Source organism: Melanerpes formicivorus, unplaced genomic scaffold (genome assembly GCF_026170545.1).
Source record: "Melanerpes formicivorus ecotype bairdi unplaced genomic scaffold, bMelFor1.0.p_v2 SCAF_162, whole genome shotgun sequence".
NCBI classification, from domain to species: domain Eukaryota; kingdom Metazoa; phylum Chordata; class Aves; order Piciformes; family Picidae; genus Melanerpes; species Melanerpes formicivorus.
Window position 1 is genome coordinate 245,536 of NW_027142514.1, and position 25,663 is coordinate 271,198.

Sequence of the window (25,663 nt, forward strand, 5' to 3'; positions counted from 1 at the left end):
CCATCACAGACCTTGCTTTCCTCTTTCACTCCAGCCCAGGGGTTTCCCACACCTGATTCAGGGTTAGCAGGCATTGCAGAGAAGAGATCAGACCCTGAACCTCCAGCCATGGAGCTGGGGCAAGCCAAGGGGGAGCCATTGGCTGCAGTTAGAGTTTGTGTCTCTCAGCAGCCCTTAAATTAGCTGTAAACCCCGGGTGGTATTTTAGCTGTGTTAGTTACCAAGGACAGGAATAGGAGGGCTGGCTTGGTAGCTTCCTTCCACCCCCTCCTGCAGCAGTGCCTGCCACAGGAGCTGAGCCCCACGTTAGGGCAGGGGGCTGGCAGCCTTCCCTTGTAGCTGGAGAGAAAGGGTTGGTTGGCCTTGGTTTCCTTCCTAGTATAGTGGAGGTGACAATATTGTCCTGCTTTGCCAGGGGTGAAACCTTCATTAATGACACCCTGCAACACCTGTAGGTCTCCTCAGGTGACAGGCAGCCCAGATTTGCAGTGTGGAAGGAGCAGACAGCTCGCTGGGAAAACAATGAGAGGTTGTCACAGTCATGCCCCCGGTTCCAGCAGTCAGGAGAAGGCAAAGCAGAACTTCCTTGCTGTTTCTGCACCCCTTGCTCCTCAGGGCAGGGATCTCTTCCCCACCAACATGCATTGAAGGGAGATGGCATCAGTAGTGGGCTGGTCAAAGGGCCTTCTCCCCACCCCCTGCAACTCCCAGTTCACTCCAACCCCAGCACAGGCAGCTGCCCGTGCTGCTGGAGGCAGCCAGGGGATGATGGCTTGATGAAAGAGGAGTCCTATCAAATGTGATGGGAAAACAGGTCCCAGTTCCACCACCTTCCTGTGAACTGAGTGCTGGGGCCTGGTTTGATCAAACTGAACTGAGGCTAGAGAAGCTCAGGTGGGCTGATGGACCCTGGGCTTGCAGCCAGAGCAGTGCCAGGCTGTCCCCTGAGCAACACACCAGGAATGGCCTTTTGCTTCTCTGGCAGCCCACCAGCCAACCTGCAAACCCAACTCTTTACTCACTGCAGGAAAGCTGAGGACGTTCTCTGAGCCCAGCCTCTCCCTGTCCCATAACTCTGCCTCCCAGCTCTCCCCGGCATGGTGAAAGCAGCCTCTGGATTGACTGGTCTGGGGGGGGCGAGAAGGGGAAGCACCCCTTCACCCCTGCACAGAGCCAGCCAACCCCTCCCCACACCCTGTGCCCCCTGGAGCCATCAATCATTCCCCAGAGGGAGCCGGGGCGCAGCTCTGGGCACCCCTGCAGCCAGGAGGAGACGTTGGGCTCGAACCGCAGCAAGGGAAGCCGAGAAGCCTCCCTCCGCCCCCACCTCCTGCTTCGGGTTTCCCCCTCCTGAGAAATCTGATTAACCGGATCTCTGTTTTCTTGTCTGCTTCCCCTTCTCCCCCTTCTCTCTCTTCCTTTTCATTCGCTCCATCGTGTCGCCTTTCCCCCCACCCCCTACCCCTGCCCCGCTTTCCCCCCCTGCCCTAACCCGCTCCGCTTTTGGTTTCGGCGTCCTGCTGCCGCGGTTGCCTCTCCCTCCCTTTGACTCCAAGCGGGCGCATCAGTTACACAGACATGTATGAGATGCTGAGACACATGTCCCCACCTCTAGGCCTTGGAAAGAAATGCCCTGCCCGCGTTGCCTATAAGGTAGACCAAACCCACCCTCTGGAACCCCCTGCCAACCCACCAGCTTCTCTGTGCCGTGGCTGAAGCAGGGGCTGGCTTTCTGTGGCCTCGGTGTTGTTCTTCCTGGACTCCTCCGGTGCTTTTTCTCTGCTATTTTTTTTTCCCCCCCCTCCTCTCCGAGCAGATTGGAGTTTGGATTCTTCTGCTTTTCTATTTCCCCATTTATTATTATCATTTAATAATCCATTTCCTTTGCTGGTCTCTGAAACGACAGCACATCACTTTGTCTCTCTGACACTGTCTCTGCTCCTTCCTCTCCCTCTCTCTCTCTCAGTGTTGCTCTCTCTTTCTCTCTCCTCTCTCATCCCGCTCCCATTTAGGCTAATTTAGGGAGGGAGAGTGCTAATGAGCAAATTACCCCTCCACTATGATCCCCATTTATCTTCCTACAGCTCTTTGACTGTGCTCTCACTAGCCCTTATGTAGTAAGTTGCCCTTTTTTTTCCCCCTCCTCCCCTCCCCCCCCCCCCTTCCCCCTTTTAATTAGCTTGGAGTAATTAGAGTAGGCAGAGCTGTAGGAGTTAGCAAGCTATTAAACAGAGGCAACAGCAGAAGGGCTCCTTAAATACCCTCCTGAAAGAAATTACTGTAGCAGCCAGCATTTTGAGGCAGTGAGGTGAAGAAAGCCCTCAAATGTATTGTTTATTCTGAAAAGAGAAGAAAAAACCTAATTGAATCACCCACCACCCAAAAATAATAACCTGAGGTAGGAACAAAAATGCTGCGCAGCCAAGAGCTGAGGGAGTTGGGGTTGCTCAGTCTGGAGAGGAGAAGGCTCCCAGGAGACCTAACTGTGGCCTTCCAGGATCTGAAAGGGGCTACAGGAAAGCTGGGGAGGGACTTTTGAGGGTGTCAGGGAGGGATAGGACTGGAGGGGATGGAGCAAACCAGAAATGGGTAGATTGAGATTGGATGTGAGGAAGAAGTTGTTCCTCATGAGGGTGGTGAGAGCCTGGCACAGGTTGCCCAGGGAGGTGGTGGAAGCCTCATCCCTGGAGGTGTTTGCAGCCAGGCTGGATGTGGCTGTGAGCAACCTGCTGTGGTGTGAGGTGTCCCTGCCCATGGCAGGGGGGTTGGGACTGGCTGATCCTGGAGGTCCCTTCCAACTCTGACAGTTCTGTGATTCTATGAAGTTGTTTGGGTTGGAAGAGACCTTTAAAGGCATCAAACCCCACCATTAACCCAGCACTGCCAGGTCATCACTAAACCAGGTTCCTCTGCACCACATCTCCATGACTTTGAAACCCCTCCAGACATGAGGACTCCATCACTGCCCTGGGCTGCCTGTTTCGGGTCTTGACAAGCCTTTTGGGGAAGAAATTGCTGTGAGCAACCTGCTGCAGTGTGAGGTGTCCCTGCCCATGGCAGGGGGGTTGGAACTGGACGATCCTTGAGGTCCCTTCCAACCCTGACAATTCTAAGATCCTAAGCTGTTTGCTGCCTTCCAGCCTCTGCCTCAGCTGCGAAACCACAGAGCAGAGCCAGTCCCTGCCAGTTAGAGCCATGCTGCTCTCCCAGCATGGAAATTTGCCTCTGCAAGGGTGATTCCTTGCAAGCTCTTAGCACTGTACCCCACAGTTTGGGAGGGAGATGTTTCTCAGCAGCATTTGGCATTGGTGTGGCTGAGTGACCATCAAAGCCAGCAGGGGAGTTTTGCTCCTGCTGTCATTTCAGCCACCACCAAGCCTGGTTACTGCAGCCCACCATGTGCTGGGTGCCATGGAGCCAGCTCACAACAGCCCCTCAAAAAGTGCTTCTTTTGTCAGTGAGGTGCTGTGAAAGCAAGATTTTGTGACCCCAAACCCAGACCTGTCTTTATTCAGCAGGAAAAGGCTCAGTTATGGCTTCCTACAAGAGCCTGCTTCAGTGTGTTAGGATCTTGGCACTAGCTTCTTCCCTGTGTTTCCTAGTGACAGGACAAGAGGCACTGGGCACAAACTGGAATTCAGGAGGCTCCATCTGAACAGGAGGAGAGAATTCTTTGGTGTGAGGCTGCTGGAGGCCTGCAGCAGGCTGCCCAGAGAGGTTGTGGAGTCTCCTTCTCTGGAGGGATTTCAGCCCCCCCGGTCATTGTGCTCCTGGGCAAGCTGCTGTGGGTGCCCTGCTTCGGCAAGGGGGGTTGGACTGGATGATTTCCAGAGGTCCCTTGGGATTTAAAACAAAGAGGAAATTAGCCCTCCCCCCAAAAGCTACTCAGTTAGATCTCTTTTCTGCACCCCTTTTGATTTGTTTCTGGCTGCTTTGGTTCTGCTTTAAAGGAACCTCTCTGATAGGAGCAATTTGTACTCCCCAAGCCTGAGCAACCTGCCTGCCTCGAAATGCCAGCTCCCAGGTCAGCTCTTTCAGACAGATGAGCAGACAGATAAACAGCTCCAGAGAGGGCCCAATTATGCAGAGGAAGGCAACGACTTTAAAGCAGTCAAAGGCTCTTTCTTAGCACCTTTTGTTTCCAGTGTGGGGGTTGGAACTGGATGATCTTTAAGGCCCCTTCCAACCCAACCCATTCCGCGGCTCTATGAAGGTGGAGCTGCTGACAGCCCGGCAGTAAGAAGGTGGTTTGCAGCTGGGCAGCCAGATCTGCTCTGTGGTCACACATGGCTCCCAGAAGCATAAAGTTCTCCTTTTTTTTTCCCCTCCACCCCCAGTCTTGTACAGTTAAGAAAGGCAGAAAATAAGGGGGGGGAGTGTTAAAACCCCCTCCTGTGTTAAAGCAGCCATTTAACAGAAGCCTTTTGGCTGGCTCCCACAGTGTGGCATCTCTGTGCCTCCAGCTGACTGTGCCCAGATGCTGCAGGAGGCTCTCCCTGGGCAGAGCCACTGCAGATGTGCCCTTCCTGAGCCTGCTTTTTGCCATGTCACCCTGCTGCCATCTCCTTTGGATTTGCCTTCCCTGAGCAACCTTCCCTGACCAACCCCACAGCCCTCAGGCACAGGGGGAGGCATCTCTAACAGTTTCTATTCCCAACACGCAGGTTCCTGATTGATTTCTTTTTTTCCCCTAAAGAGGCCTTTACATTTTGTAGTCAGCTACTAAGAAACCTCCCAAAGGTGCCTCTGTGTGTGTGTGACTGAAACCTAGGGAGAGAGGGGGGGTCAAGTCCAGCAGCTCAAAAGTAGATTGACCATCAGATTTCTCTGAGCTTGGAGGCAATCAGCCTCATGCTGCAGGGCACAACTGTGGACTGCAGACCAGAGCTGAGCTTTCCCCATGCAGCAAGGCTGCAGCTTGGGTGGACCCCCCCGATGAAACTAAACCCTACAGGGAGGCAGCACTACTTTTCCTTCCCTCCCTCCCTCCCTCCCTCCTCCTCCTGCTCAGGACAGCTCCTCCATGCAGCCAGCCTGGTGTTGAACCTTTTGGATATTAGGAACAGTTTCTTTCCAGGCTGCCCAGGGAGGAGGTGGTGGAGTCTCCATCCCTGGAGGTGTTGAAGAAACCTGTGGCCATGGCACATTTGGGACATGGTTTAGTGGCCATGCTGGTGTTGGGTTGATGGCTGTTCTGGATGAGCTCAGAGGGCTTCCCCCACCAGAGCAATCCTGTGATTCTCTCTTCCCTCAGATGCTGGCTATACGTTGGTCATGCCATCCCTCTGCCCTGCACCCTTTGGTGCCCTCCCCACCCCTGTGCCTCTTGCTGTCCTCCCACAGATGATTGGGACACTTGGGGAGGGCAGTGCAGCCCATCAGCCACACACACCTCCAGGCAGAGCCAGCTTGTGGAGGGACAGCCACCCCTCGTCCTGCAGCTGTTGCTCAGTCAGCACGGACAGCAACCAGGGCTTTGTCTTTGCCTTGATTTCTCTCCCTCCCTTCCTCCCTCTGATCCCAGTGATTTTATTAGAAGCTTTCACTCTCCTGTCTGGCAGAAGCTCTTTTGCCCCACCTCCACCCCTTTTTCTTTCCATAACTACTTTCCCTGTCCTCTCTGCCAAGGTTTTGTTGTGTTCCCCCCCACCCCACCCCTTGCCTTTGCGTTGCCTTCTCCCTGTCCGTGCACCCTGTCGTTCTGTTTGGATTTCCCCCTCTTTGCAGCCTCCTTGGCTGCTGGCTCTTCCTCTCTGCTGTTTTCTGGTTCCTCATTCTCAACTGTTCTCCTTAGTCAGCACAACCAGCCCCTGCAGTTCTGTGCTTGTGGCTTGCTGCTTGCCTGGAGGTGCATGCCTGGGGTCCTCCTGCCACACCGCTCGGGCACTGGGAGAGCTCTGTCCTGCACTGGGGGGGGAGGGGTTGGGAGAGGGGAGAAAAGGATGAAGGAAATAAATTGTAAAGTATCTTCTACCTAGTCAAGTGAAAAGAGGGAAGAAAACCATGTTGACTTCTGCTCTGGTGCCATCAGCTTTGGTGGCTGGTCCATTGCCAGGTGAGGGTGGTGGTGGTGGTGGTGCTCCACTCTGTTTAGCCATGTGGTGAGGCTTGGAGGCCTCTCAGACACAGCTTGATTGTGCTGCAGTGTCCTGGGCTTGTCTCTGCTGTTCAGGGCAGAGTGGCAGCCAGCTATGGAGTCACCTGGGGTCACTCCATCCTTTGCCTCACAGAGCTTTGTGTGCTTCATGAAAGGGGGAGAAGGAAACACACCTGGCACTGCTAAACCCTCTGGTGCTACACTGCCAGTGAGGTGATTGTCCCCCAGTGCCGGGCACTGGTGAGGCCACACCTCCAGTACTGGGTTCAGTTTTGGGAACCTCACTGCAAGAAGGATATTGAGGTGCTGGAGAGTGTCCAGGGAAGAGCAACCGAGCTGGGGAAGGGGCTGGAGAACAGGGCTGGGGAGGAGCAGCTGAGGGAGGTAAGATTGTTCAGTCTGGAGGAAAGGAGGCTGGAGGGAGACCGCATTGCTCTCTGCAACTTAGGAGGTTGGAATGAGGTGGGAGTTGGTTTCTTCTCCCAAAGAACAAGTGATGGGGCACGAGGAAATGGCCTCAAGTTGCACCAGGGGAGGTTTAGGTTGGGTATTAGGAGAAACTTCCTCCCTGAAAGGTTTCTCAAATGATGGAGCAGGCTCCCCAGGGAGGTGGTGGAAGCCTGTCCCTAGGGGGGTGTCAAAGCTGTGCAGATGTGGTGCTGAGGGATGTGGTTTAGTGGTGACCTGGCAGTGCTGGCTTAATGGTTAGACCTCTTCCAGCCCAAATGGTGCCATGGTGCTCTGGAGGAAGGTTTGATTGTGATACTTAGGAGCACTGTGGTGCTGGGAGAGGCAATAACCCAAGCCTTTCCCCACTGCTCTTCAGGCTCACCTTTTACCTCCCTTTCTGGGATCAGGAGAAGCCAGCAGCACCAGCAGCACATCTCCACTTCTATCCCAGCTGAGCTCCACCCAAAGCTCTGCACTGAGTCTGCAGGATGCTGCTGGCAGCTGGAGGGGGCCCTTGGCTTTATTTTGTGGCTCTGTTGGTGCTGGCCAGCCTGGCTTGGCACCTCCTGTTCCAAGGGTGATTTACTCAGGGATTAAGAGGGCTCTGACTCTCCCTTTAACACCTCCTGATTTGGCCAAGCCTCCTGGATATGTCATAGGAGGCTGAGCTGGGCTGCTCCTCATTCACGCCAGGGCTGCACCTCAGCTTGCCACATGGATTTTAAGATCAAGATCAGATCCCTGAAGGCTCAGCAAGAGTTTGGGTGGCCCATTTCTAGCTACCCATCCACTCTACCTCTCCTGCACACAGCTAAGCATCATGCATTGCTTCTGACAGACAAGGAGCAAGCATGCTCCTGCTGAAGGTGCAAGATGACCACTCTGCAGTCCAGCTGTGGCCCACCTTTGGGGGCCAGCCCTGGCTCCTTTGTCAGCCATGGGAGAGGGGAAGGCCACAGCCAACCTCTCTGAAGCCAAGAGAAGAGTTAAATGGGACTAGCAGAACTACAACTAGGTCAGGGTGAATTATTCATAGGCAATCATTTATTCACCAAGCTCAGCCTCCTTTCCCACAAGCAGCTCTCCATTGTCCCCAGCTTCTTCATGTGTTAGGGGGGGTTATTCCCAGACCACTTCCTATCCCAGAGGCAGAGTGGGAGCTGCTGGTGGGGTGCTCTTAATAATTCAAAGCCTTGGGGGTGCCAGCTGGTTCTGCTGGTGCTCCTAGCTCCCTGCTCTCCTCTTCCTCCTAATGCCTGGACAAATTGTGTCACTGAATTCAATTCACAGTGCAGATATTTCTGCTCACTCCTGGCTTTCTGGGTCAGGCTGGCAGCCAGCAGGAGACCTTTTATCCTGGGCTTTTGACACCAGGATGAATTCCGCCCCCCCTTCCCCCCCTTTCTCTGCCTCTTTGGCCACTGCCCAAGAAGTTTCTAAGCAGCAAATCTGCAGCGAGCAAACGCTGAAAGGGCACAAATTCAGCCAATTGTGCTTGACACGAGGGTTTGGTGTCTGGTTAGTGAGGCTTTTGTTTACTTGCAATTAAATCACTGCTAGAGGCTGGGAGGGGGAGGCGGCGTCTGCACCCCTGCTGACCACCCAGCCAGCCCGGGCACAGCCCGGCGGTCAGCGGTGACTACCTCGTTATCAGCACAGAGTTAATTAGGAGACTCCAGAGACGCTATCAGAGCTCCTGCCTCTGGGGCCTTCCTCCTGCAGCCACATTAATGAGCTCCCCTCGCTGGGGAGGGAGAGGGACGGCTCCAAAACCACCTAATTAAAACCGAGAGCTGCAGGAGCGTCCCCCAGGCGCGGCCGGGGCTCCATCTGCTGCCAGCTGCTTCTCCTCAGACACTTCTTGGAGGAAATTGGAGGTGAAGGGAGGAAGAGGAGCAGCCCTGGGAGCAGGGGAGCACTTCCCTGTCAGGTCTGAGCCACCTGGGAGGGCTTTTAACCTTTTGATTCCTGCTCCCCGTTTGCTAATTCACTCAATCACCCCTCCAGCTGTGGCTGGCTGGCAGCTCCCAGGGGCAGCCCAAGTGCTGCAAGGCTGTACTGGAGCCACAAATCTTTGGTCCCCTGCCATCTGCATCTGCAGGCTCCTGTGTTCTGCTTCTGGTTGGCCTAGGAAGATGGCAAATCATCCAGATCAGGTTCATATGTTAAAAGAGCACATTCCAAAGCATAAGGAACTGGTGGCCTGGAAGTGCAACTTCAACCTCAGTCAGGAGGAGCCAGTAAGACTGGGAGGAAATGTTAATGTGAGCTTTATTGTTAATCAATTTAAAGAGCAGAGGCTACACAGCACAGTCAGGAGGAGGTCCAACCATGCTGCTGCCCATGCTGGGTGTAAAGCACTGGGATTATCCCTTCTGCCCTGCTCAGGGGTGAAGCTCTTGCTTAGCTTTGCCAAGAGCAATCCCGGGGCGAGGGGAAGAGTTGAGAGCTGGGATGTTGGGCTCCAGGTCCTTTTAAATGGCTCCTTTACAAATGAAAATGCAGATAAAATTAGGGATTAGCTTTGGAAAGAGTCAGATTTCTCTCCCTGCAGGTGCAGGAAGGAAGTATCTTCATGTGGAGGTTGCTCTATCCCATTGAGAGGGGAAACGAAGATCCCTTTTGGTCTGCGCTCTCAGTTGTGTCTCCAGAGCTGGGGGAGCAGAGGGGCTGAGGCCTCCTAAGGACTGTGCTGACTCTGTGCTGACCTGGCTGACTCCTTGGCCTGCTGTGACAGGACCAGGGGTGATGGTTTAAGCTAAAAGAAAGGGACTCAAACCAGAGAGAAGGAAGGAATGTTTCACACTGAGGATGATGAGACACTGGCACGGGATGCCCAGAGAGGTGGAGCTGTTGGAGCAGGGCCAGAGGAGGCCACAGAATAGAATGGAATGGAATAGAAATAGAATAGAAGTAGAATAGCATAGAAATGGAATAGAAATGGAATGGAATAGAAATGGAACAGAATAGAAATGAAATGGAACAGAATGGAATGGAAATAGAATAGAAATAGAATAGCTTGGAATAGAATAGAATTAACAAGGTTGAAAGAGACCTTTGAGAAGCCCTCTGCTGTGAGGCCAGGCTGGGAGAGTTGGGGTGGTTCAGCCTGGAGAAGAGAAGGCTGCAGGGAAACCTTCTGGTGGCCTTTGCAATGCTCAAAGGAGCCACCCAGAAAGCTGGGGACAGACTTCTGAGCAGTGACCTTTGTGACAGGTCAAGGGGTGATGGTTTGAAACTGAAAGAAGGAGATTTAGACCAGAGGGAAGGAAAACATTTTGTGGAATGCAGGTGGTGAGCCCCTGTCTCGGGCTGCCCAGAGAGGCTGTAGCTGCCCCGTCCCTGGAACCACCCCAGGCCAGGTTGTTTGAGGCTCTGGGCAGCCTGCTCCAGTTGCTGACTGCAGAGGGCTTGGGCTGGATGAGCTTGAGAGGTTCCTTGCAGCCCAAATCCTTCAGGGAGACTTCAATACTTCAGGAGGCTGATCAGAAAGCTGGGGACAGACTTCGGAGCAGGGCCTCTTGTGAAAGGCCAAGGGGTGATGGTTTGAAACTAGAAGAGGGAGATTCAGACTGGAGAGAAGGAGGAAATGTTTCCCTCTGAGGGTGTTTAAACACTGGCCCAGGTTGCCCAGGGAGGTGGGAGCTTCCCCATCCCTGGAACCATTCCAGATGAGGTTTGGGGCTCTGAGCAACCTGCTGTAGCTGAAGATGTCCTTGCTGAGTGCAGAGGGGTTGGGCTGGATGAGCTTGAAAGGTTCCTTCTCACCCAAAGCATCCTGAGGTTCCTCTGGGTGTCAGTGGTGTGGGGATGCAGTGTGAGCACATCTCACCAAGCTGCCTTCTCCCTTGCCTCCTCCACACCCTGGGGTGGCAAAGCTATTTTGAATCCAGGAGGAATCAGCTCCTTCCTCCCAGCTGCTTCACCTTCAGCAGGAGCTCTCCCACAAAACTCTTGGGGTCTTTTTGAATGATTTTCCCCCCCTATTTGTGCAACCTCTCTTCTCAACTCACCTTCCCACAAGCAGTTCTCACCGACTCGGGGAGAGGTGTGGGGTGACTCATAGCTGAGATCTGTAGGGCTTGGCTGTGCTGGGTTCTGAAGCACTTCTCTCCCATTTCATGGCTTTTTGGCTGCTCTGCCCTGCCAGGTGCAGCCTGCAACCCACCTTGCAATGTGAGGGCTCCTCAGCTGGCTGCCAACAGTGTGATCCAGGGCAGGATGGGGAGGCACCCCCATAGAAAGGAGAGAAGGAGGCATCCCACCCAAGCCAGGCCAAGCCTCCCCTCTCCTGATGAGACTCCTAGAGCCAGGGCTCTCCAGCCAAGGGCTCTGAGATGCTCAAGGACCTCCATGACCACCACCACCCCCCTCTGGCTGATGGTTTATCAGATGAGAAACTGGAGTGTTCCCAGCTTGACCAGTTTGCCAAGTGCTGAAAGCCAGGCAGTGCTGAGGGCAGCATGAGGAGGAGGGAAGGGGCATGGGCTGTGGAGAGGCTCTTTCAGGTGGCTGTTTGCAGCATCCTTACTCAGCATTTGCACAGGAGTTTTGCTCAGCCAACCCTCCTGCAAGTATGGAACTGCAGGTGTGCATCCCCTTGGGAAAATCTCCCTCTGAATCCTTTGTCCCTGACTCAAATGTAGGAGGAAAGAGCCTCCCAGTACAGAGCTGTGCTGTGCTCTGTTCTGCACCCATTCCCTTTGGGACTTCACTCCAGAAAGTCAGCTGGGGCGGGGGGGGATTGGACCTGGGACATCTCAGTCCCCAGCTGGCTTTTGGTGTCAGTTTTTGTGAGGACAGAGCTCTCCTGGGATGAATTCTTTCTCATCTGCTCGTTCTTCACTTCCATGCATCTTCTTTGACTCTCCATCCCTTCACTCTCTCTCCCACTGGACTGGGATTCAGTGGGGCTCTGCCAGTGGTACCTGGGGGCTCGTGTGGACATCACACTGCTGCTGAGACTTTTTGTGTGCTGAGGGCAGAAGCCTGATTCGAAGTCCTGCTTCATTGGACACAAGTGAACCGAACAGAAGGCGCTGTGGCTTTGCCAGCATTTGATACTGTTGTTGAACTATAAAGGCAGGAGAGCCTGGGCTTTGGTTTTCCCTGGCTCAGAGGCTTGCCAGACACAGGAGATAACCTCTGGGCACGCTGTAAGGAAGCTCTGTGAGATTACAATGGTTTGCCTCAGACTACAGGAGACGGCGTAGGCTGTTACACGAGGCTCTTGTCCCTGCAGCATGCAAGCAGAGCCAAAGGCATGTAACAGGATCAAGGAGGAGGTCTCAGCTCCCCTGAAATGTCAGCTCCCTTCAGAAGCAAGCAGCTTGCCCTGGACCAGAGCCCTGTGACTTCCATGAGCACTGGCACACGGCCACCCTTTGCTGAGAGAAGGTAGCAGGGCTGGGGTCTGTCCTCTCTCAGGGCACCACAGTGCCTGGGGCAGCTCAGTCCATGCCTCCTGTGCCAGAGGTTTCTGTAAGCATGGAGATAACCCAGTGATGGAGCTGGGGACCAAGCCTTCCTTCACCAGCCTTGGCTGGGTTTGGGACACAGTATGGAGTGAGAGTCACACCGAGGGCTCTGCCCTGCTCTGCCTCTTGCCTCACCTGAGGCTCCAAGCAGGTCCCTGCCTTCAGCATCCCTTTTTTCCTTCACCAGAAAAACCTGCCCATAAGCAGAGATGTTTCCACCACACAGCTTCCCCAGGCCTGCAAAGGGGTTGAGCAAGGTGGCACAAGGCAGCCCTGAGCCTTCACATCCAGAGGGAGGATTGCACCAGCAGAGCTGTGTCTGAAAGATATCCACAGCCCTTGGCACAGGGCAGTGCTCTGCTCTTCTGCTCTGCTGAGCCCCCCTGCAGTGCTGGGGCAGCTCTGGAACCCTCAGCACAGCACAGCCAGGGACCCCTTGGAGCAGGGCCAGAGGAGGCCACAGCAGTGCTGGCAGGGCTGGAAGCCCTCTGCTGTGAGGCCAGGCTGAGAGAGGTGGGGTTGTGCAGCCTGGAGGAGAGAAGGCTCCAGGGAGACCTTCTGGTGGCCTTGCAGTGCTTCAAGGGCTGAGCAGAGAGCTGGGGACAGACCTTTGAGCAGGGTCTGATGTGAGAGGCCAAGGGGGGATGGTTTAAAACTAAAAGAGGGAGACTCAGACTGGAGAGAAGGAAGAAATGTTTGATCCTGAGGGTGGTGAGAGCCTGGCCTGAGTTGCCCACAGAGGTAGGAGCTGCCCCATGCCTGGAACTATTCCAGGTGAGCTTTAGGGCTCTGAGCAACTTGCTCTACATGCAGATGTCCCTGCTGGCTGAACTAGATGACCTTGAAAGGTCCCTTCCAACCCAAGCCATTCCCTGATGCTATGATCACAGTGGACAGGGCCAGAGTTGCACCCAGCCCCAGCTGCTCTCCCTCCACCCCAGCAGCAGGCTCACCCTGCAGCCCCCCCTGCGCACTCTCCAGTTCCTTTAGCAGCAGGCTGGGCTCTTGTTTAGCAAAGAGAAGGCTTCTGTGCAGCGATAGGATCAAAGCAACAGCCTGAGCAGCCTTCAGATGTGGATGAAGTTCCCTCCCCAGCATGGGCCCCTGCTCCCAGGTGGCTCTGGAGGCTGCTGCCAGGCTCTGCTCAGCCAACTTCCTCGGGTCTCATGTCCCCTCGGGGAGTGGAACACAGAGCCCTGGCTGATACAGCTCCAGCCAAGGAAGTGTCTGAAGAGGCTGTGAAAACTGAGGAGCTGAGAAATCATTAGAGTGCTGAGGAAGGAGAAATCCATCCTTCAAACATGTCCCTGTTGTTATCAGCCCTGCTTGGAGAGTGTTCATCCAGCTGCACCTACAGCCCCCACCGTGTGAAGGCAGCCACAGCTCCCCAGAGCCACCTCAGGCACTTACTGCTCGCAGGGGTGAGGGGTTTGCCCTCTCAGAGGTGGTCCTGATTGCTGATGGAGAAGGAGTTGCAACCAGGTCTGAGGATATTGATCTTCCATGTTTGGACTGGGGGAGCTGTACGAAGCTGGAGACAGGCTGAGGGAGCTGGGGCTGTTCAGTCTGGAGAGGAGAGGGCTCTGAGAAGACCTAATTGTGGCCTTCCTGTGCATTAAGGGGGCCTACAGGAGAGCTGGGGAGGGACTTTACTCCACTCTGCTGAGACCACAGCTGGAGCTCTGGGGCCAGTTCTGGAGCCCCTAGCACAGGAAGGATCTGGAGGTGCTGGAAGGTGTCCAGAGAAGGGCCAGGAGGGTGAGCAGAGGGCTGGAGCTGCTCTGCTGTGAGGACAGACTGAGGGAGTTGGGGTTGCTCAGTCTGGAGAGAAGACTCCAAGGAGACTTAACTGTGGCCTTCCAGGATCTGAAGGGGACTATAGGCAAGCTGGGGAGGGACTTTTGAGGGTGTCAGGGAGGGATAGGACTGGGGGAGATGGAGCAACACTAGAAATGGGGAGATTGAGACTGGATGTTAGGAAGAAGTTGTTCCCCATGAGGGTGGTGAGAGCCTGGCACAGGTTGCCCAGGGAGGTGGTGGCAGCCTCCTCCCTGGAGGTGTTTGCAGCCAGGCTGGAGGTGGCTGTGAGCAACCTGCTGTAGTGTGAGGTGTCCCTGGCCATGGCAGGGGGGTTGGAGCTGGCTGAGCCTTGAGGTCCCTTCCAACCCTGACAGTTCTCTGATTCTATGAAGTTACCCCAGCTTTTCCCCCTCTTGGTAAGGTCCAGGTGGAGCTGTGTAGTGCAGGGACTGGCAGGAACAGAGAAGACTTTATCTTCTTTCACTGTGGACATCCCAGGAGGGCCAAAGGACAGCACCCAGGTGTCTCCAATCAAAAGGATATTGCAGACCTTCAGCTCTTAGCAGCCAGCCCCAAACTGCTCCAGAGCACCTGAGCCACAGCACAGGGCTCAGCAGCTTTGTTCTCAGCTGTGCTTCAGGCTGTGAACAAAATGCTTCACCCTGGGACCACTCCAGAGCCTGCACAGCTGCTGCACAAAGCTCTCACACACCTCCTGTGGTCATTGGCACCAAAAGTGCCTTCCTCATATCCCTCTCACTGACCAGGTCACCTGTGAGGTGGATGTGGTCTCTTCTCCCTAGTATGAAGTGATAGAACAAGAGGAAATGGCCTCAAGCTGCACCAGGGGAGGCTTAGGTTAGATGTTAGGAACAAGTTCTTCACTGCAGGAGTGGTCAGGGATTGGAACAGGCTGCCCAGGGAGGTGCTGGAGTCACCTGGAGGTGGCTATGGCACTTGGAGATGTGGTTTAATGGCCATAGTGGTGTTGGGTTAATGGTTGGACTGGAAGGTCTCAGAGGGCTCTCCCAACCCAAACAATTCAATGATATTCTCAGGGGTGCAGCCACCCTCTGGATGGAGCCACATCCTCCCATGCTGGCTGCAAATCATAGAATCAATAAGGTTGGAAAAGACCTGAGAGATCAGCAAGTCCAACCTGTCACCCAACACCTCCTGACACCCAAACCATGGCACCAAGTGCCACATCCAATCCCCTCTTGAACACCTCCAGGGATGGGGACTCCACCACCTCCCTGGGCAGCACATTCCCATGGCCAATCTCTCTTGCTGGGAAGAACTTTCTCCTCACCTCCAGCCTAAACCTCCCCTGGTGCAGCTTGAGACTGTGTCCTCTTGCTCTGGTGCTGCTTGCCTGGGAGAAGAGACCAACCCCCACCTGGCTACAACCTCCCTGCAGGGAGTTGGAGAGAGCAAGAAGGTCTCCCCTGAGCCTCCTCTTCTCCAGGCTAAGCAACCCCAGCTCCCTCAGCCTCTCCTCACAGGGCTGTGCTCCAGACCCCTCCCCAGCTTTCTTGCCCTTCTCTGGACACCTTCCAGCAGCTCAACCTCTTTCCTAACCTGAGGAGCCCAGAACTGGACACAGGACTCAAGGTGTGGCCTAAGCAGTGCTGAGCACAGGGCACAAGGACTTCCCTGCTCCTGCTGGCCACACTGTTCCTGATGCAGGCCAAGACGCCATTGGCCTTCGTAGGCACACTGCTGGCTCATGTTTCACTGCTGTCACCCAGTACCCCCAGGTCCCTCTCTGCCTGGCTGCTCTCAGCCACTCTGTCTCCATCTTAGTGGATCCATCATCTTACTGAACATAGGGGAAGGCAACTGCTGTAGGAAAGGATGCTGGAGGTGGCCTCCTGCCTGCTGAGCACGCTGCTCTGGCCGCTGTGATGGGCACCACCCCCTGCCCAGAGGCTGCAGACATAGCCTGAGACTGTCAGGAGCAGGGAGCCAGGCTCTGAGATGGGATGGGAGCATTCAAGCTGGCTGGCTTTGGGGGAGCTGTCTGTGTAGGATGGCAGCACAAATGCTGGCAGGTTAACCCTTTGAGCACTAAAGGCACTGCCACAGCTCAGCCCTGCTCCTGAAGGGAGCTGATGTCTGTCTGGAGAAGATGCATGGTAGCTCAGCACACAAAAGGTGAGCACACCTCTGTGATCTGCCTGTCTCTAGGGGCCTGCAGAGGGGGAGGGGAGGGCTGGGGTGGGGGGAGGAGCCTGAAGCCACTCTGACAAGCCCCCTGTTTCTCTCCCCAGCGCCTGGTGAGGATGAACATGCCCATCTCAGCCGAGGACCTCACCGTCCACTTCACCTCCACGCTGATGGCCTTGATCCGCACGGCCCTGGAAATCAAACTGGCCTCAGGTGAGAGGGAGCTGCTCTCTGCCAGCACAACCCCCAGCTGGTCCCTTGGCTTGCTGTCCTCCTGAAAACACCTCCAGGGATGGGGACTCCACCACCTCCCTGGGCAGCACATTCCAAGGGCCAATCTCTCTTGCTGGGAAGAACTTTCTCCTCACCTCCAGCCTAAACCTCCCCTGGCACAGCTTGAGACTGTGTCCTCTTGTTCTGGTGCTGCTTGCCTGGGAGAAGAGACCAACCCCCACCTGGCTACAACCTCCCTTCAGGGAGTTGGAAAGAGCAAGAAGGTCTCCCCTGAGCCTCCTCTTCTCCAGGCTAAGCAACCCCAGCTCCCTCAGCCTCTCCTCACAGGGCTGTGCTCCAGACCCCTCCCCAGCTTTGTCTTTGAGGGGAGACCTTCTGGCTCTACCACTCTCTGGAAGGAGGCTGGAGTTGGGTGGATGTTGGTTTCTTCTCCCAAGGAACAAGTGCCAGGAGAAGAGGAAAAGGCCTCAGGTTGCATCAGGGGAGGTTTACCTTGGACATGAGGAACAATTTCTTTCCCCTAAGGGTTGTCAAGCCCTGGCACAGGCTGCCCAGGGCAGTGCTTCAATCCCCATCCCCAGAGGGGTTTCAAAGCCCTGGAGGTGTGGTGCAGAGGGACATGGTTTAGAAGTGGACATGGCAGTTAATGGTTGGATTCAATGGTCTCAAAGGGTCTTCTCTGTGATTCTCTTTGCAACCTCTGCTGCAGCTGATGCTGGCTTGGTGCTCTCCAGCTGCCTTCTCCTGGGCTTGCTGTGCTCGCAGTGGTGTGTGCTGGCAGGACAAGGACTGTCGCTCTTCTTCATGGGCTGCTTTTTCTCCCCTCCCTTCCTGCAGGAGGCGTGAAACAGCACCAGTGTGATGCTGAGTTGAGAAAGGAGATCTCCTTGGTGTGGCCTAATCTGTCCCAGAAGACTCTGGACTTGCTGGTGCCTCCTCACAAGCGTAAGTGGCTCATGGCGAGGGCCCTGGAGCAGCTCTGGGAGAAGCAGAGGCTGAGAGCCCTGGGGCTGAGAGCCCCAGAGGGCAGCTGAGCAATGCTCAGCAAGAGCTAAAGGGTGGGGAAGGCAAGAGGATGAGGCCAGGCTCCTCTCATTGGTGCCCAGGACAAGGGGCACTGGGCACAAACTGGAACCCAGGAGGCTCCACCTGAACAGAAGGAGAAACTTCTTTGGTGTGAGGCTGCTGGAGCAGGCTGCCCAGAGAGGTTGTGGAGTCTCCTGCTCTGGAGAGATTCCAAACCCCCCTGGCCATTGTGCTCCTGGGCAAGCTGCTGCGGGTGCCCTGCTTTAGCAGGGGGTTGGAGTGGGAGATCTCCAGAAGTCCTTTCCAACCCTCACCATGCTGGCACTCAACCCAGCCCAGCTGCCTAAGATGCCCAACGTAGGTTTCTCCTCCCTGGTGCTCTGTCCCTGCCCCCACCAAGGTGGGATGCTCTCAGCAGAGTAACCAAGCACAGTTTGGTTTCAGGGTATCCTCTCCTCAGTGTTCCCAGCCAGCACCTCCCTTCCTGGGTGACACAGGGAGCAGGGAAGTTGAGGTCACAGCTGGGCATGTGTTTCATTATGCTAAGGTAGATTTCCTGAGCTTAGACCACCTGAGGAGGAGCAAATCAGCAAGTGGTGACAGAGAAGCCTTTCCCTCCTCCCCTCTTAGGCTGCCTCTCTATCTGCTGCTGTAACCCTGCTCTCCAGAGCTCCACTGCTGTGCAGGGACAGGCTGGTGGCAGAGCTGGGAGGGTGGAAAAAGCCACCTGGAAAACCCAAGTCTTCTTTCAGTGGCAAGGAGCCCATTATGGCTCTGCTGAGTAGAACTCAAAGGAATGGGCATAAGGCTTCTTTGTTGATAAAAAGCTGGCTGGGGCTCTGCTATCAACTTAGCAAGTCTTCTGCTGGCACTGCTCTCAGTGCCACAAAGTTTTCCTGCCTGTTTTCTTTCTGCATGGGCCCTGTGGAAGTTTGCCACAGAGGGCTGGAGACAGGGGGCCATCCTCCTCACACCTCAAAGGGAGAGACAGGCAACCATAGAAGCATAGAATGGGTTGGGTTGGAAGAGAACTTCAGGATCCTCCACTTCCAACCCCGCTGCCATGGGCAGGGACACCTCCCACCAGCCCAGGCTGCTCAAAGCCTCATCCAGCCTGGCCTTGAACAGCACCAGGCAGGGAGCACCCACAACCTCCCTGGGCACCCTGTGCCAGTGTCTCCCCACTCTCACTGTGAAGAATTTCTTCCTCATCTCCAGGCTCAATCTCCCCTCAAGCTTCAGTGAGCTGAAGAAGTTTGTTGTAACCTTTTCTCGCTGCTTCTTCTCTTTCCCTCCCTTTTCTGTGCCTGCTTTGCCTCATTATTCCAATGTCACTTTTTTTCTCCCCCTCCTCGTTTTTCTTGTCCATTTGTTGTTATTTCTTGTGCTCTTTGACTTATTCTTCTCCCCTCCTAACCCTGTGCCATTCCTCCTCCCCTCTCCCCTCCTCTGCCAGCCGATGAGATGACGGTGGGGAAGGTCTATGCAGCGCTGATGATATTCGACTTCTACAAGCAGAACAAGAACAGCAGGGAGCAAGTCCAGCCACCTGGGGGCCTCTGCCAGGTACTCAGCCAAAAGGTCCTTCTCCAGCCTTCCCCTTGGCCCAACCTCTTCTCCAGCCTTGGGCAGCTCCCACAAGGATCACTGGCATGTTTCACAGAATCACCAAGGTTGGAAGAGACCTCAAAGGTCAGCAAGTCCAACCTGTCACCCAACGCCTCCTGACTAAACCATGGCTCCAAGTGCCACATCCAATCTCCTCTTCAACACCTCCAGGGATGGGGACTCCACCACCTCCCTGGGCAGCACATTCCAATGGCCAATCTCTCTTGCTGGGAAGAGCTTTCTCCTCACCTCCAGCCTAAACCTCCCCTGGCACAGCTCAAGACTGTGTCCTCTTGTTCTGGTGCTGCTTGCCTGGGAGGAAGCCTGGCTGCTGCTCCAGGCAGGGGTTGAAAATGGTGGCTGGGGGAATGGGAAGCTCTCCTGGAATCCTTTTGATCTCAAACCAACCAAGCAAACAACAAAACCAAACAAAAAAACAACCACCATCAACCCTCCTCCCCCCCCAAATCCAACCACCAAAACAAACACAAAACCCCCAACCAAAACCCCAAACCAAATCCAAAACCAACAACAACAAAACACAACAGGAAAAGAAGAAAAATTGTTCCAGTTGCTGTTTTCAGGAGGTCTGGAAAGATCTTTCCACCCAAGGCCACCCAGGGTCTTGCTTTCAGAGGTGGTCCTAAGGAGTAGTGAACCCCAAATGGGACACCAAAGGCTTAGTGAATGCTGCTGCTGGTTTGGTTATAAAATGCTGAAGATGCTTCTGGAAATGGAAATGTTTCAAGCTCTTTTTGGCTCTAATAGGTTTGAGGATGCTTGCAACCTCTTGACAACATGTCCATCCATCTGGCTTGGGATTAAAGCCCAGTGGTTTCTGATAGGACCCATATCTGGGGATGGGTCTCTTCTCCCGTGTTGTAGGTGATAGGACAAGAGGGAACGGCCTCATGATGTACCAGGGGAGGTTTAGGTCGCACACAAGGAGCAGTTTCTTCCCCCAAAGGCTTGTCAATGTCTGAAACAGGCAGCCCAGGGCAGTGGTGGAGTCCCCACCCCTGGAGGGGTTTCAAAGTCATGGAGATGTGGTGCAGAGGGACCTGGTTTAGTGATGACCTGGCAGTGCTGGGTTAATGCTTGGATTTGATGGCCTTAAAGGTCTCTTCCAACCCAAACAACTTCATAGAATCATGGAATGTCAGGGTTGGAAGGGACCCCAAGGATCATCCAGTTCCAACCCCGCCTGCCATGGCCAGGGACACCTCACACTACAGCAGGTTGCTCACAGCCACATCCAACCTGGCTGCAAACACCTCCAGGGATGAGGCTTCCACCACCTCCCTGGGCAACCTGTGCCAGGCTCTCACCACCCTCATGGGGAACAACTTCTTCTGAATCTACCCATTTCTAGTTTTATTCCATCCCCCCCAATCCTACCACTCCCTGACACCCTCCAAAGTCCCTCCCCAGCTTTCTTGTAGGCCCTGATCTCAGGAGCATCATCCAGCTGTTCCCCAGCACAGCCTGTGTCTGTCCCACAGCAGACCCAGTGTCACTCAAGCCACCTGAATCTCACAGCCCAAAGGGTCACTGCAGTGTTTGAAACCCCTGCTGCATCCTGGTGACAGGGGCAGTGCTCTGGGAGGGGGAAGGATGTCTGCAGCATGACCTTGGCTTGTGCAAGGCTGGGGACAGCAAATGTCCTTCAGAGCCTCCTGCAGCAGTGGGAAGGCTGCGATGTGCTTTCTGCTGGGCTGACCTCTCGGGGTGACAAAGAGGACTTTTCATTAGCTAGGAGAAGCACTGCAGCCCCTCCTGGCTGAGCACAGCTCTGTCTCTGACATCTTTCCCTTGTGCTTTGCAGCCTGGACCTGTGTCACTCTTCCACCCTCTGAAGGCCACTCTGGAGCAGACCCAGCCCACGGCGTTCAACAACGCCAAGGCCTTCCTCCGGCAGAAGAGCTCAGCCTCGCTCAACAACGGGGGGGCCCTGTGAGTATCCTGAGCTGCCCCATCCCAAAGCCCTGACACAGGGAGAGGACACACTGGGTGGAGGCAGCAGCCCCAGCCACTGATGGTTCAGTAGCTCTGGAGGTGGGGCTACACACATGGGGACACCAAGACCAGCAGCCCCTGCACACCATAGCTGGGACACTTTCCCACTGCTGGGGACTCCAAGACCAGCATCCCCTTCACACTATGGCTGGGAAACTTTCCCACTGCTGGGGACTCCAAGACCAGCATCCCCTTCACACTATGGCTGGGAAACTTTCCCACTGCTGGGGACTCCAAGACCAGCAGCCCCTGCACCCCATGGCTGGGACAGTCTCCCACTGCTGGGGACACCAAGACCAGCAGCCCCTGCACCCCATGGCTGGGACAGTCTCCCACTGCTGGGGACACCAAGACCAGCAGCCCCTGCACCCCATGGCTGGGACACTTTCCCACTGCTGGGGACACCAAGACCAGCAGCCCCTGCACCCCATGGCTGGGACAGTCTCCCACTGCCGGGGACACCAAGACCAGCAGCCCCTGCACCCCATGGCTGGGACACTTTCCCACTGCTGGGGACACCAAGACCAGCAGCCCCTGCACACCATGGCTGGGATAGTCTCCCACTGCTGGGGACACCAAGACCAGCAGCCCCTGCACCCCATGGCTGGGATAGTCTCCCACTGCTGGGGACACCAAGACCAGCAGCCCCAAACACCATAGCTGGGACAGTCTCCCACTGCTGGGGACACCAAGACCAGCAGCCCCTGCACCCCATGGCTGGGATAGTCTCCCACTGCTGGGGACACCAAGACCAGCAGCCCCTGCACACCATGACTGGGACAGTCTCCCACTGCTGGGGACACCAAGACCAGCAGCCCCTGCACCCCATGGCTGGGACACTTTCCCACTGCTGGGGACTCCAGGAGTATCTGAGTGGTTTACCTTCATCACAAGAAGGCAAACAAAATGCCTTTACAAAAGAGTTGATGTTTTTTCCTCTTTCTTTCTCCTGGCAGACCAGCCCCAGAGGGTGGAATCAAAGAGTCCAGCTCTTGGGGGACCCAACGCACCCAGGATGTGTTTTATGAAACCAGGACCCCAGCTTTTGAACGAGGCCACTCAGAAGAAATCCCCATTGAAAGGGTGAGCAACGAGGGGGAAGCTGCTTAGGCCACACCTGGAGTCCTGTGTCCAGTTCTGGGCTCCTCAGGTTAGGGACACTGAGAGACTTGAAGGTGTCCAGAGAAGGGCAAGAAAGCTGGGGAGGGGTCTGGAGCACAGCCCTGTGAGGAGAGGCTGAGGGAGCTGGGGTTGCTTAGCCTGGAGAAGAGGAGGCTCAGGGGAGACCTTCTTGCTCTCTGCAACTCCCTGAAGGGAGGCTGTAGCCAGGTGGGGGTTGGTCTCTTCTCCCAGGCAAGCAGCACCAGAACAAGAGGACACAGTCTCAAGCTGTGCCAGGGGAGGATTAGGCTGGAGGTGAGGAGAAAGTTCTTCCCAGAGAGAGTTGTTAGCCATTGGGATGTGCTGCCCAGGGAGGTGGTGGAGTCCCCATCCCTGGAGGTGTTCAAGAGGGGATTGGATGTGGCACTTGGAGCTATGGTTTGGGTGTCAGGAGGTGTTGGGTGGCAGGTTGGACTTGATGATCTCTGAGATCTTTTCCAACCTTATTGATTCTGTGGTGAGGTGCAGCAGGCAGCAGATCTCTCCCTTGGCACAAACATTGTTCTGGCTCTCACAACCCCAAGTGCACTTGGACATTATGGAGAAAACCAAACCTGGGAGCTTCTGCAGCCTGATAGCTCTGCATGTGGAGATGCTTCTCATGGAATGACCTCTGCTGCAAGAAGCTCCTAGGGGTTACCCCTTCCTAGCTGCCCCACGGTGCCAGTCCCATTGTCAGCAGTGTGCCAGCTCAGCTGAGGGGTTTCACAGGGCACAGCTGGGGCTCATTGCCAAGGCTGGTGGAAGAGGTTGGCTCACTGTGGTGCTTGTAAACAGCACTGCAGACAGAGTAACCTGGGCTCTCCACAGCTCTTGATTTGCTCCTTCCCACATGCACATCTCTACACAGTTAAATCACACTTAGCAGAAGCCTCCTCAGATGATGCCTTCAAAGCTGCTGGTCATCTTCTTGCTGCCAAAACCATTTTTTGTTTGGCTCAGGTGGTAGAAATGAAGGAGATCAGCCCCACAGTTGCCAATGGAGAGCACCAACCAGGTCTGGAGAGCCAGGGACGGGCAGCTTCCATGCCGCGCCTGGCCGCCGAGACTCAGGTGAGCGAGGGAGACCTCACTGGGGAGGGGACACTGGGTCAGGAACTCCACATCTGCCCCCTGCTTGTCATGGTGTTGGAAGTTGCTTGTGAATGTTTGTTTTAAAGGATGTTTGCTGGACCTGGAGACAAGCAGCCAGGTATCCACCTGTAGGCACAGCACTCTCCCCAGCTTTACTCATCCCTGGGCACAGCAAAAAGCAGCCCAGAGTCATCTCCTCTCTCTGGGTAGCTAACTGATGACCACCTGCCCAAGAGTGTCTCTCCCCAGAGTAACTGGGGACAGCCTGGAAGGCATGCTTCCCACTGACCATCTCTCCACCCAGGCAGTCAAGGCACACTCCTGTCCCCTCAGCAGGAGGAGAGCTGGAGATGTGCTGGGAGGCTCTTTGAGGACTGCTGTGGCTACAAGAAACACCTGGGAGCCTCTGCCTGGAAAGCTGCACTCAGACACTTGGCCTCCTCCTGGTTTTCTTTCTCTTCCCACAGCATTTAGCACAAACTGTGTTGTCACCTTGGTCAGGAAAGTGTTGCTGAGGGTTTCCCTTGTTTAACTTCTTGTAAGGAAACCTCATCACCAGAAGTGAATTGACAGCAGCTTGTGGGTGCTGCTTAGTGTGCAGGCAATCATGCTTCCCAGAGGTCATTTGGGGGCATTTCACCTGTTTGTTGCTGGCTTGCTGTCCCAGATGCTCTCCAGCCACCCTCCTGTGTGTCAGAACATCTCACCCCTCCCAGCTGAGTCTCCCTCATCCAAAGGGCCTGATTCGTGCAGCCAGGGCTGAGCAGCCCATGGAGCTGGGCTCTTCCCATTGCTCAGCAAGGGAAGCAGGACATGAAAGACAGCTGCACCATCAACCTGACCCCCACTGCTTGCATTCAGAGCACCAGCTCCAGCAGAGAGAATCATTTTGCTAAGGTGGCAAGAGCTGCACTTCAGGGGTGAGCAAATTTCCCAGCTGACTGGGATGTGAGGAGGAGGTTCTTCACCATGAGAGTGGTGAAGCCCTGGAATGGGTTGTCCAGGGAGGTGGTTGAGGTCCCATCCCTGGAGGTGTTTAAGACCAGGCTGGACAAGGCTCTGGCCAGCCTGATCTAGTGTGGGGTGTTCCTGCCCATGGCAGGGGGGGTGGAACTAGATGATCCTTGTGGTCCCTTCCAACCCTGACTGATACTATGATACTACTATGACTGCAGAAAGTGCTGGGACAGTGCCTTAGCAGGAGCTCTGCTCAACAAACTGACCCCCAGAGCAAAGCCAGGCTCCCTCCCTCCCTTCCTCCTTGCCACAACAAAAAGCTGTCCTTCAGTCCTGAGCCACCTGCACTAGTGGGAGGTGTCCCTGGCCATGGCAGGGGGGCTGGAACTAGATGATCTTTAAGGTCCCTTCCAGCCCAAACCATTCTGTGAGTCTATGATTTATTCCAGACCACAAGCTCCATCTTTCCTCCCAAGGTGATGCAGTTGGCAGCAGCACTGCCAGCAGCATGAGCCTTGCCTTGGAGACCTCCTTTCCACTGCTGTTAGAGGTCTGGAGGAGGGAGGGCCTTCTGCAGAAGCACAGTAGGTGTTCCCCAGGGCAGAGCTGGCCCATGCAAAGAAGGGCATTCAGGTGCTGGTGCACGGCCAGAGAAGGGCAATGAAGCTGGGGAAGGGTCTGGAGAGCAGGGCTGGGGAGGAGCAGCTGAGGGGGCTGGGGGTGCTCAGTCTGGAGAGAAAGAGGCTGAGCAGAGACCTTCTGGCTCTCTACAGCTCCCTGAAAGGAGGTTGGAGCCAGCTGGGGGTTGGTCTCTAGTGATAGGACAAGAGACTGGTGATAGTCTCAAGTGACAGGACAAGAGGAAATAGCCTCAGGTTGCAGCAGGGGAGGTTTAAATTGGAGATTAGGAAGAATTCCTTTGCTGCAGGAGTGGTCAGGGATTGGCACAGGCTGCCCAGGGAGGTGCTGGAGTCACTGTCTCTGAAGGCATTCAAAAAGCCTGTGGCCGTGGCACTTTGGTGATGGTTTAGTGGCCATGGTGATGTTAGGTTGAGGGTTGGACTCAGTGGTCTGTGAGAGCTTTCCCAGCCCAGACAATTCTGCGCTTCTCAACCCCTGCTACGAATCAGGCCTGCGGCCCCCCAGCAGATCTAACCTCGTTAACACGACGATGTTTGGGTGGTTGTAGCTTCAGCTCAATAACTGATGTCCTCTCTGTGTGTGTCTTCCCCCTCCACACCCTCCACCCTCTCCCTCCTGTGCTGCTTCTGCTCCCCCCAACCTTTGAGTTCCTTCTAACCCTTCTTTGCGATGCTCTTTGTCCCCCTGGCCGCTCCCTTTCCCTCTCCCTGCCCTTCCTCTGTCTTTTTACGTTCCACTTTTGAACCCCCTTCCCGTGCTCCCCACCTCACCTCTTTGCTGTCCCCCCCCTTCCACCACCTCCCCTCCCTTCTCGTCATGGTGTCCTGCTGCACATCTGCCGTGATGTCTGACCCTGGCTGTACTGTGGGGCTGCTGCCAATAATGTCTCTCATCTTGTCCGAATTGTTTGCAGAGGAGCAAAGCACGGTCACCTGGGAGTTACCTGGCAGTA

General features: G+C 55.2%; 1 protein-coding gene across 1 annotated transcript in view; it reads left to right on the forward strand.

The window, feature by feature from the left end:
- CACNA1B (calcium voltage-gated channel subunit alpha1 B) overlaps positions 1 to 25,663 on the forward strand; it is a gene marked incomplete at its 5' end in the record, with an annotated part of 276,768 nt that overhangs the window by 237,481 nt on the left and 13,624 nt on the right. The window contains 8 exon segments of the mRNA XM_068168969.1: positions 1,557 to 1,653; positions 16,098 to 16,206; positions 17,065 to 17,172; positions 18,710 to 18,819; positions 20,687 to 20,814; positions 21,834 to 21,960; positions 22,981 to 23,091; positions 25,625 to 25,660. Of these exon segments, the coding sequence (XP_068025070.1) occupies positions 1,557 to 1,653; positions 16,098 to 16,206; positions 17,065 to 17,172; positions 18,710 to 18,819; positions 20,687 to 20,814; positions 21,834 to 21,960; positions 22,981 to 23,091; positions 25,625 to 25,660 (826 nt within the window).